Source organism: Setaria italica, chromosome IV (genome assembly GCF_000263155.2).
Source record: "Setaria italica strain Yugu1 chromosome IV, Setaria_italica_v2.0, whole genome shotgun sequence".
Classification (NCBI taxonomy): Eukaryota; Viridiplantae; Streptophyta; class Magnoliopsida; order Poales; family Poaceae; genus Setaria; species Setaria italica.
The window spans coordinates 18,975,863-18,987,972 of NC_028453.1; the positions used below are offsets into that span (position 1 = coordinate 18,975,863).

A 12,110-nucleotide genomic window follows, 5' to 3' on the forward strand; every position below is an offset into this window, starting at 1 on the left:
AATCTTCTACTTATGTATTTGTAATGATTTCCCAATGATTTTGCGAGAGCTTATATAAAAGGCTTAAAGCTGCAATTTTGGCATATGTCAAGCCAACGGAAGCATTGTATCTTGAAGTTTCGCTTCATACCGTTGTTTACTTTCTATGTAAAATCTTGGTTTATGGGCTTAGTAAAAGATTAAAATTGACTACTCTTGTGAATTTTGATTGTTCAACTAAAACTTCCATTTTCTGCATGATAAAGGGATGATACTCTCAAGATGTAGCTCAACCAAATGTGTTTTTTATTTTAAATGTTTTTTATGTTTCAATAGTAGCTTATGCTCATCAATAAAAGCTTCCAATTTTCGCATGATAAAGGGATATACTCTCAAGATGTAGCTTAACCAAATGTATTTTTTATTTTAAATGTTTTTTTATGTTTCAATCTCATCAATAAAATCGCTAGGCTCTACTCGCACATGGGCGCGCGCAAATCACTAGTTTCCTATGCATTGCATATATTAGCCGCCACCTGCAGTTGGGCGCCCGAACAGTGAAGGCCCCAAGTATATCGTTGAGAACTCGCGACGACTCAAAGCCTCAATGGTCAATGCCGCATCAGTCATCACCGCTGACTGGCTAGGGTTCGCCCCGTGGCAAACTTCATGTCGCACGGCCGGCTGCGGCGAGCCCTTGTTGACTGATTATTCAAGGTCGCTGAGACACTGAACTGTACCGTTCCCTGTTTACTCCGTGCCAATTTTACCCATTGCAAAGTCTCAACGGATATGGGACATATCCATATACAAAAATAGAAAAACATGCGATACCTACACTCAGATATGAAGTACAATAGCATGCATAGAGATAGATTGGATTATTCTGTTATATTACTTTTGTTTATCTCAACAGATATTTTATTAAGATTTTTAGCTACACATTGATTTTTATGTTTGTCTATTCATAATATGATTATAATGCTAAATAAACAAGTTTAGAAAAAATACATATCGATTAAAATATTGGTTGCGCTATATTTTTATTCATCTAGCTGACTAGCTCGCTGCTTATCAACATATTAACTCGTTATTTGATCAATACATTCATTTCTTTATTTCTTATAAATCGTATGAAAAGAATGTTAACCCATTATTGTTTAAAATACTAGTTATATGCTTCAATTCTAAATCAAGATATTCTTTAGTTTTAGAAATAGAATACAATAGTCTATCATGGAAGGTGTATGAAATTCAATTTTGAAGATTTTTTTTAACTTTAACCTTTTGTAAAATAACATTCTAAAAATAACATGCCTCGACAAATATTTCTATCTCGTGATCCTTTTGTTTGCGCCCATCCGCGTGCCGCAACTAGATCATGTTGTTGCGCTACATGCATTGGTGTGACAAGCCTACCATATTGTTGGAGGGTGATGCCATGAACTCCTCTTGTCACGCCAATGTATGTGGTGCCAATGCATGTGGCGTGACAAGGGGAGTCCATGCCATCACCCTCCGCTAGTATGGCAGGCTTTATCGATATTTTATACCCGGCAACCTACCGAGAGGTATCCCGAGGTAGTAGATTGGTTGGTGGGAGATCGTCGGACATGTAACCCGAAGGTAAAAGTGAGGACAAAATACACGGATTTATACAGATTCGGGCCGCTAGATTGCATATTACCCTACGTCCTATGTAGAGAGTTGTATATTGCGCCCTGCGCTTGGGTGTTGTTTGGTGTTGAGGATTTGATCCTCTATTGTGATTCTATGAGATCTTCGCCTACCGACCTAGGGACCCCTGCCCTCCTTTATATACTTAGGGGGTGGGATTACTAATCGGTTACAAAGTAGGAGTCCTAGTAACATTACATGGTATGAGTTCTAGCAGGATTACAAAGGAATCCTAGTAGGAGTCTGTCTTCTTCCTTCCTTGCGGGTACTCGGGATCTATCCCCGACAAGCCCCCAAGCCCTTCATAGTCGAATGCCTTGAGTACTTTTCAGATCCTTGCCGAGTAGTTTTGGTGCTCTTCAAGTACTTTGTCTGGCTGAATCTTCAAAGTTCCTCAAAACTGCCATGAGGCTATGGTGTGCTCAAGTCCTTGATCATCTTGATTTTGTAATCTTCATCTTTGAAATGTGATATGGAGGGCAGCAGAGGTCGTACTCCATATGGAGTAACCCCCGAGCCTCAGGTTGAATTAAAGAATCAGGCTGAGGATCAATAAAATCTTGAATCTTCTTTCATTTTGAAAAAATCAACTATTGGATATAGCTTATCAGCCCCCGAGGCTTGGAATGATTAATTAATCAATTCGAGGGTCTTTAGTCTTCACACAAGTCATGATCTGAGTAGTTTTGTAGCGTCCAGCCCCCGAGCTTATGCACCAGGTGAGCTGTACGAGCCACATCGAGTAGTTATTGGTGCTTAACCCCCGAGTTTGAGAGCTAATGGAGCTACCGAAGGTATTCTGAGTAGTAATTGACGCTTTAGCACCCGAGCTTGGAAGCTAGCTAAACCACTGGAGATATTTCGAGTCGTAATTGGAGCTTAGCCCTCGAGCCTGGGAGCTAGCGAAGCCATTATAGGTACGCTAAGCGTCCTGAAGAGTTGTCGTTGAAACTTGACCTGAAAAAAGAAATGCATAAATTATGTAGCATATTTATAGAATTTAGAACTACTGAAATTTATTCAATGATGAATATAATATAAATATTGTGTGTCACGCTCTTGTTTCGATCAGGCTCTCAGTCTCTGTTTAGCTATTGCCACTGCGTGTGATATCTTTGTTTGGTGTACGCGTACGGGCACTGCTGCTATGGAGATCTTTGTCTCGTGTTCTAGTGTTTAGGCATGACAGAAGATTCAAGGCTATCACAAATTAAGCTGTGTTCTGCTCAAGGATATTGGCGACTACTAAGAGAAGACATTTAAAATAAGTAGTCGGCATTGCGATAAAAAGAGAGCACGATTGCACTTAAAGTAGTCCTTGAGACTTTTCTGCTTTTTGACGAGAAGAGCACGTGTTGATTTGTGCCTCTTAGGGTGTAGCTGCTACAAGTTTCCAGCACTCACTGCACCAAACTTTGTGGTAGAACCTCCTAATTCAGTGTACCAAGTCTGTGGCAGAGCTTCCAGAACTCAGTGCACCAAACCCGTGGCGATAACCTCCATAATTCGGTGTACCAAGTCAATGGTTGTCGGTCAATATGCCCCAAGAATAGTCAGCAAAGTGTAGCTCTCGAGGGTAATTACCATCGAGAGGCGTATACAAATAAGTACTCGGTGCGTTGCCCTGCATGCGAAAAACAAACCGGAAAAATTGTATAAAATAATTAAAAATGTGACTTTGGATGATTGTCGACGAAGCCGTGTTGATTGTTGGTGAAGCCAACAAGTTGGAATCGATTCCGACTAGTTGTCAATGAAGTTGACTAGTTAGGATGTGTTCTGTTCTTGACTAGTTCTTGGTCTCGCCGGACTCGTTCTCGACTAGTTCGTCAGGTCGAGCTTGAGCAGACGAAGTGGTTGTTGTCAGAGCATTAGTGCTTGCAATCTTATCGGTGCGGAGATGCATGCTGCCTGGCGCTTGGTCGGAGATTATTAGGGGCACTGTATAGCCCAATCAATGAACATGCAGGCCGCATACACCTTGCGTGTGCTTTTGACGAGATCCAATAAATTGATGCCCATCGGTGGTAATAAGCAATTGTTTTTACGAAGTACCCCGATGGTAGCTTTAGCCGCCTTGACGTTTATTTTGTAGCAGCGGATGCTTTTCCTCCTTGATCGGCGCCAATATTAATTGGCCTTCACCGCTTCTGTACAGGACTCGGGCACTCGGCAACTTGGAGGCAATTTCCTTGTGGCACGGTGACTTCGACCAGAAGATGGAGTCCGAAAAGGAAACTAGTCAATTCTGCTTAGGAAACTGAGGTAGCAACCAACTAATGACCGCTGGAACATGCGTGGAATCGCTTCGCTCCTGATGCGAATTTTTTTCTTTTCCTACCGACGATGATGTCGATGGACATAGATTTTGTCCGATCCTATCTTGAAATTGACGAATTGATCTGCCGATTCGTCTGCATGGAGTGTAAACACACTGCACCGAGTAAATTGATCTTGATGATAAGGTCCTTCAAGCTCGCCCGATAATCTCGACGATCACCCCTACCTAGCGCGCTAGATGTCGGTGTTTTATACCCGGCAACCTACCAAGAGGTATCCTGATGTAGTAGATTGGTTGGTGGGGGATCGTCGAACCTGGAACCCGAAGGTAAAAGCGAGGACACAATACACAGATTTATACAGGTTTGGACCGTTAGATTGCGTATTACCCTATGTCCTGTGTGGGGTGTTGTATATTGCACCCTGTGCTTGGGTGTTGTTTGATGTTGAGGATTTGGTCCTCTGTTGTGGGTTTATGAAGTCTTTGCCTACCGATCTAGGGACCCCTACCCTCCTTTATATACTTAGGGAGCCGGATTACTAGGCGGTTACAAAGTAGGAGTCCATGTTAGTTTCATATCTAAATTGATGATCATTGGTGAGAAATTTTAGGTTCTGTTTGAATCAATAACAACTAAAATTTAGCAGGCTAAAGATTTCTTTAGCTAGTTGAACCTAGCTAAACTAGTCAAATACCAAATTGCGCATGCACACATTCCTGTGGAAACGATTTTTAAAGTAGGAAGGAGGGTAGCATGGACAAATACTTCTTCGACTATTGTTTAGCTACTGGATCCAAACGCACCGAACTATAAACTTCAGCTAGCTAAAAGAAAGTTTTTAAAATTTAGGGCCTATTTTGTTTGAGGTTGCTAACGTTTAGGGACTAAACTTTAGTCAGTCTATAAAATGGCAAACACTCCTGCTTATTTGAGCTAAACTTTAACCCCTAAAGTTTAGCCCATAAACTACCAAAGGGTTGCTTACGGGGGCTAAAAGGTGAAATGGACACCACCTGCCCCCATTCAATGCCTGTCTGATTGCCCAAAAATTCGTAATTCGAACGAAGTCTGATTGCCCCTCTCTCTCCCACCAGGCGCACCCACCCAGGCGCACGCCCGCATCCTCCTTCCTCGCACAACCCGTGCACCTTCCCTGTCGCCGGCGCCATCCCCGCTACCACCCTTCCCTGCGCCATCCCCGCCGCCGCATGCCCCCCTCCCCCGGATCCGCGCCGCCGCACGCCCCCGGATCCCCGCCGTAACCCTCCACTGCACCCGGATCCTGCCACCGCACGCCACTCCACCCGGATCCGGCGCACCCTGCACCATCACAGCCACCGCACGCCGCTCCCGCCCTGATCCAACCCACCTTGCTTGAGCACGACGAGTGACTTGCGGAAGCTACCGTGGAGGTCGGCGGGGAGGAGAAGGTCGTTGAGGAGATGCTCCGTCCAGGGGTGCTACCGGAGCGTGTCCTGGGCCTGCAGGTGGTCGAGTCGTGTTTCGCTGCCGTCAGCGAGTGGAGGCGCACGGGGAGGCTGGTGGACCGCTGTCGCTCGGGATGTGGTGGTGAGCGGGGGGAGGGGTAGTAATAATTAGGGGCAAATAAGTCATTGTTCTACTCGTTAAATGCTGTTTAGTCCCTGGAACCAAATAGGTTGGACTAAAGTTTAGTCCTTCCACATAAGCAACTTTAGACCCTAAATTTTAGCAACCTCAAACCAAATAGGCTCTTAGCTAGCTAAACTTTAGTTGGGTGTATCCAAACATGACCTTAGGTGGGGTGGTGATAGTTCCACGACGGTAAGAACAGGAACGATGGGCTGAGTGGGCTATAAATGATACTCCTATAACATATTTATTTTTTTAATCCTTGTTATTTTTTATTCTTCTCTATCTTTTACCTATGTGAAAGTCTGATAACATATTGTCTCGAAAAATAGTTATTCACATTCTAAAGTCTTGAATGTTATCGAAAAAGAGTATACCTTTCTAGTACCAAGAACTTGAATGTGTGACATTCCGTGTACCCGTTTCTCGACCCAATCATAATAGTAGTCGACCCAATCATAATAGTAGGAAAGAGAACAATTCTCCTGCGACTCGGCGCATGAGTCTAACACATTCAAACTCTGAATCATAATAGACTCTGAGAACCAATTCAGAGCCCACACAGAAGCCAGAGCCTCGTAATTGCCTGCCTCGCTGTGGTGCACGAGATAATCCTTGTGGTAGTACCCTCCTCGTCTAACTCCGCATTGCTACGGGTGGTTGAGGCTCAGGAGGAGGAGGTGTGTTTTTAAGGTGGTGTTTGGACATCCCTGTTAAACTTTAGCACATGTCACATCGGATATTTGATACTAATTAGGATATTAAACATAGTTTGATTACAAAACAAATTGCATAGATGGAGTCTAATTCGCAAGATGAATCTATTAAACCTAATTAGTCCATGATTTGACAATGTGATGCTATAATAACCATTTGCTAATCATGAACTAATTAGTCTTAATAGATTCGTCTCGCGAATTAAGCTCCATTTGTGCAATTAATTTTGTAATTAGCTCATGTTTAATCCTCCTAATTAGTATTCGAATATCTGATGCGATCCTAAAGTTTAGCAACTCGTATCAAACACCTCCTAAATTATGAATAAAAAAAATAAAGTTGTGCAAATGGCAGACCCACGCAGAGCGCGCGCGAGCCGCGAGCGGGAGTGAGAGCTCCATTCACGGCGGCGGGAGCTGGTGCGCGGCCGCCCACCCACACGTGGGCCTTGCGGCCGCTACCAGGGAGTGTGATCGCCTCAAGGCGCCGGCGCGGCTGGGGCTTTTTCTCTCGAGTGGTGGGGGACGAAAGGGCGACGTCCGGGGGAACTTTCCGCAATTAATTAGCAGATATGATTAGCATGCGCGGCCCGGCATCCGCAGTTGCGCACTCTGCTTCCACTCCATTTCTCCGCATCTTAACTGTATTCCACTCCATTCCACCCTGCTTCTCGCTGGTTTGGATCTACGCGGCCGTGGTTTGGTAGGAGTAGCCTCTTCGAGCGAGTTTGCCTTCCCCCCATGCATGCTGCCCTTCCTTCTGCAGTTTGCTTTCTGAAATCCCGGGAAAAAAGAGGAGCTAACGAGGCATCTGAAAGGTTCTTTCTTTCTTCAGAGGTGGGTTTCTGTTTTTTCCCCCCCAAAAAAGTTTAGATGATACGATTTTCTTCTTCTTTTGTGTGCGAGTAATATGTAGTGACACGAGCTCTTAATTCTTCGTTCTTATTTTGCTTTTTTTTATTTTTAATTCTTTGTTCCCCTGTTCCGTTAGTTCATTTATTAATCACAGGCTCACGATTGGTTTTGTTCTCTAGAACAGAGGTTCCGCCCTGAGTTTGTTGTCCTGCGTTGCTGTTAATTTGATTTTACAGTCTTCTCCGCCCAAGAATCACCGTTAATCTATAGTGAGTGCTTCATGAGAATCTTTTTGCGAACACTAGTGCTTTGTCAGAAAACACAAAGATTTCTTGGGACAACTCTGTTTACGAAGTACCTAACAAAGGTTCTGTTTGGGTGCCACTGGTTCAGTCATGGCATGGAAATGGAGTACTCAGTGAGGTTTTAGAAACATTAGTCCTCCCTCCATCCAAATTGTAGGTCGTTTTGGATTTTCTAGATTCTATCTATGAATCTAGAAAATCCAAAACGACCTACAATTTGGAGTAGCTTTTGGTTGACATAAAACACAAATCGGAAAGCTTCATACTAGGATACGGTGTACAGCTGACAATTTTAGTATATATTGAAAAGAGGATTAGTTCCTGAAACTTTGATCGGGTCATAGCCTACTGCTGGTGTTCGTACAACTAACTGTTTGTTGGTTCTTTGGCGTTTCTCTGCAATAAACACTAGTTAAAATCTAATGGAGTTAAATAGCTCTACCTTCTTACATTTGACTACTGATATCATCGTTTTTCCTCTGGATCTTTGACAGTTGGAAAATCTTTTGGTTGCCTATTCCTTGTGTGAATGGAAACTAATAGTGATGAAGCAATGGGTACCTCTCGGCACAATTCTCATCCAAAGGTATGAGTATCGGACTTCTATCACTTAAATTGATGTAGTAATATAATGATTAATGCAATTTTCATCTTTTGTTCTTTAGATAAACAAAAGATATTTCCATAGAGAACTTTTACTTTGTTCAATCTTTTGGAAGAGAGTTGATAATCGAATTACTGTAGTGAAGATGTTGCTAATACTATTTCGTTATTTTTTGGGTACACTGATGCTATGATCGTTTTGCTATCGCCATTCGACGTTCACTTTGTTTGAATCTTTCATTCTTAAATTAGTTCCATTCAAAATCAAGTCTTTGTTATTGCAATATCATCACTATCCAGCCCTGCTTTAAACTTGAATATTTGTAGCATGACATTTAGTATGGGAACCAGTATCATCTATACTTCAGCTCCTTTCACTTTTGGTCCAATTTAGCACCTTATTGGTTTGCGCACATGTTGCCATTAGACTTATATTGCAAAACAGAACATAATGCCGTAATTCATTTTCACCGGCTTCTTATGCAGAATAGAATTCCTGGTTTTGTTCTCCATATATTACCAAACTGTGTAATTATTGTAATAATTTAATTACCTTTCGATTCTGTTCTAGGTTCACAGCACAATGTGCAATGAGTTGTCTTTGATGTTGGATAAGGTTTCCTCGATTCTTCCATCAATAGAAGCAGCTCAACCAGGATGCAAAGCAGGTGTAGAGGAACTATGCAACCTATACAACATAGTTGACAAAGGGAAACTCGTAATCCAGAACTGCATTGAATGTAGCAGTCTTTACTTGGTATGCTATTCTTTTGTCTTGATTAAGAAATAAAAACCAGCTGTCTGTTGCTTACTGATACGAGCTACTTTACAATCGTTGTAGAAGTGCCATATTCATTAGTACAAATTTTGGTACCTTTTGGATGTTTGTGAAAAGGCTCTTCTAATAATTTAAGATGTTATTTCAGGCTATCACTAGTGAAGCAACTGCAATGCGGTGTGAAAGGATAAGGAACTCACTGAGGCGGAGCTTGTTCCTGATCCAGAACATGGTTGAACAATTGTTAGCTAATGAGGTTAGTATTGTATATCAAAAGGTTTACAGTGTCAGACTTTATTCTGTAATTGAAAGTAAAGTCTCAATGAATGGCCATTTGTTAGAATATCTGTGCAACTTCCATAATCCAATAGGTTAGAGGTGAAGCTCCTAGACTATTACTGCATGTATACATAAATGTTCTATAAAATTATTACCTGATTGTAATTGCATTTTTTTTCTATGAAAATAGGCAAATTCTTATTGCAGCTTTTAGATAACATGTTCACATTTATTTCACTATTTATCGCAGGTGGCTGACATTCATAATGATCTTCGAGATGTGAAATTCATTGTTGATCCAGTGGAAGGGGATGCTGGAAAAGCTATTTTGGAGATGCTTCGGCAATCTGAAGTAACACGTGAACTCGAACTTCAAACCTTCCAAGTAGCAGCTTCGAAGTTGAATATTACATCCCCCAAAGCTATCTTAATTGAAAGAAGAGCAATCAAGAAATTACTTGCCAAAATAAATGGCACTGATCCTAAAAAGGAAGGAATCCTTAAGTATCTCCTATATCTAGTTAGGAAATATGGGAAGAATACCAAGGGAGAGACTGGTGAGAAAAATCACACCGTGAATGCTTCAACTGAAATCATGAGTTCGGACTTAGTTGTTAATGGAATAAGTACTCAAAGATGCATTTCAACAATGGAGTCTGGAAATGTGAGATTCGACGATCAGAATAATTTATTGGGAGCAGCCACACCACCTCCAGAGTTATGCTGCCCAATGTCTATGAAGCTGATGCGAGATCCTGTTATAATAGCGTCTGGACAAACATATGAAAGAGAAAATATAGAGAGATGGTTCAATGAGGGATATGATACTTGTCCTAGGACACAGATGAAATTAAGAAACTTCACGGTAACTCCAAATGCTTGCATGAAGGCTGTTATTTATAATTGGTGCAAAGATCACGAGCTTGATCATACTTATTTGCCTGAACAGTTTCATAGTTATTACTCTGTATCAAGTTTGCACAATGTCTCGGCACCTCTAATTACTGAAAAGAATAGAGATTACATGGTTGATTATAGCAGTTCATCTTTTGGATTATCAGCTGCTAGTTGTACATCATCCCCAATGAGAGAAGCAGAGCAGTCAAAGGCTAGTTTTGATCAGTTTTATTCGAATGCCAACTACCAGTTGTATTTGTCCTTCTGCAACTTTGATAAAGCAATGTTCTTGGGTTTCTTCCATGAGCTGTCTGAGCTTCCCTGGGAACTACAAAGCAAAGCTGTCAAAGATTTGAAAACTATCCTAAATGGTGAAAATCAAATTTGGCAATCTATGGTATGCAATGGATTTTTAGAAGCATTCCATGAATTCCTTAAGGATGATAGTGGAACATGCACACTGCAAGCTCGGAGAGCTGGAATTCATTTTTTTCTTGCTTTCCTTTCTAGTGGCAGGTATGAATAATGATGTCTCTATTCTCCATGGCACTTCTTATTGGGGTTCCCAAGCTTGATCTTTCCTATAGTTTTAACTTGTACATGGGTTTCCCTCTCTACACGTGAGTTTATTTTCATATTATGTGTTGCTTTATTCTTAACGAAACTTATGCTAAGTATTTAGACTGGTTAATTAGTTTCTTATTTTCCACTCCAATGGATACTCATAATGCGTTTTTCCTTTTGATCTAGGGATCGAATTCCTTCAGTTTGTGAAGATGTGGTGCTTCTGATTGCATTACTACTTGATTCCGAGTTCAAAAGGGAAGCTCTTTTGATCGTGCATGAACTGCTCCAGGAACAACGTTGTCAAAAATCTAGTCTCATGGCCTCTATTGTTGCTCCTTTGGTGTTTGGAGCTTTAGACAGTGGAGATACCAAGTGCCTAGACCTCGCTCTGAAGATCATCTGCAAGATTTCATCTGATAATGATATAAAACCTGACCTGGTTTCCTCTGGCATAATCTCAAAGTTATCTCCACTTCTCAGTGAAGGCAGGATGACAGAGTCTTCTTTGAAGATTTTACGGAACCTAAGTGAAGTGAAAGAAGCCACAGAGTTCATAATAAGAACAGACAATTGCCTCAGTTCCATTTCAGATCATCTTGACACAGGAAGCCACAGAGAACAGGAGCATGCGGTAGTTATCCTTCTTGCAGTATGTTCTGACAGTGCTGAGGTTTGTTCACTTGCCATGAAGGAAGGTATCATCCCAGCCCTGGTTGACTTATCAGTGAATGGAACTGAGCTGGCAAGAGATTGCTCAATCCAGCTGCTTCAGCTTTTGAGGGACTTCAGGCGATGCGATCAGTTCAACAGTTCATGCTCAAGGGAGGTAGCTGCCGACCATGTTGCTGAGAACCCACCAAGTGATTCAATTTGCAAACAGCCAATTTCGAAGTCTGCACGGTATATTTCAAGAAAGCTCAACGTTTTCACGAAACCACGGTCGCTTACCCTTGCCTGAGAAATGGAAGTAGGTGGTTGGATCAAGCCCTTACACATTCTGCAACACAAACCGCCCGATGTACAGCTGGTAGAAGGTAGTGTTGTCCAGATGAAATGCTTGAGCGATGCTTTTAAACCCGCCATGTATTTCAAAAGAGTTTGTATTAGCGGTTTTTTTATTAGTTTTTTTACGAGGCGTTAGAGACAGTAGATCTAGCTCAGTGCACGTGCTCTGAACTGTTCGATGTAGCGACAAAACTTTGATGATGGTGGCTTTCTTTCTTTTTCACCATAAAAATACAGGAAAATAGCTAAATCATAAGTCCTAAAAGGACATGGCACCTTACTGTAACATGTGAGAGTGCAATCACCGTTACTAGAGAACTGGGTATTGGTACCGGTTTGTAGGGTGCATATCTTCCGAAAATACATCCGAGATTAACCTGTCGAGATAAAAGGGGGCAATCTTTAATCATGGGCTCCTGAACCGGATACAAGACCATTTTTAGTCTTGGTTTGTAAAACCAACCGGGACTAACAGGGCTGCCACGCCAGACACTGGACAGACCCCTTTAATCCCGGTTTGTTTTACAAATCGGAACTAAAGTGCGTGTATACAGCG

General features: G+C 41.9%; 1 protein-coding gene across 1 annotated transcript; it reads left to right on the forward strand.

The window, feature by feature from the left end:
• The first annotated feature begins 6,725 nt into the window (after positions 1–6,725).
• On the forward strand, positions 6,726–11,840 carry LOC101770419 (U-box domain-containing protein 6). Its single transcript, XM_004965333.3, has 6 exons — positions 6,726–7,102; positions 7,920–8,011; positions 8,600–8,785; positions 8,955–9,062; positions 9,336–10,498; positions 10,733–11,840. Exons 2-6 carry the CDS (start codon positions 7,955–7,957, stop codon positions 11,505–11,507), a joined length of 2,289 nt encoding a protein of 762 aa, XP_004965390.1. The 5' UTR covers positions 6,726–7,102; positions 7,920–7,954; the 3' UTR covers positions 11,508–11,840.
• Positions 11,841–12,110: the final 270 nt, after the last annotated feature.

Excerpts from the sequence above, each read along its gene's own strand:
- LOC101770419 (XM_004965333.3), top strand. The coding sequence starts at position 7,955 with ATGGAAACTAATAGTGATGAAGCAATGGGTACCTCTCGGCACAATTCT. Across the intron at positions 8,012-8,599 it reads GGCACAATTCTCATCCAAAG|GTTCACAGCACAATGTGCAA; the intron begins GTATGAGTATCG and ends ATTCTGTTCTAG. Across the intron at positions 9,063-9,335 it reads AACAATTGTTAGCTAATGAG|GTGGCTGACATTCATAATGA; the intron begins GTTAGTATTGTA and ends TATTTATCGCAG.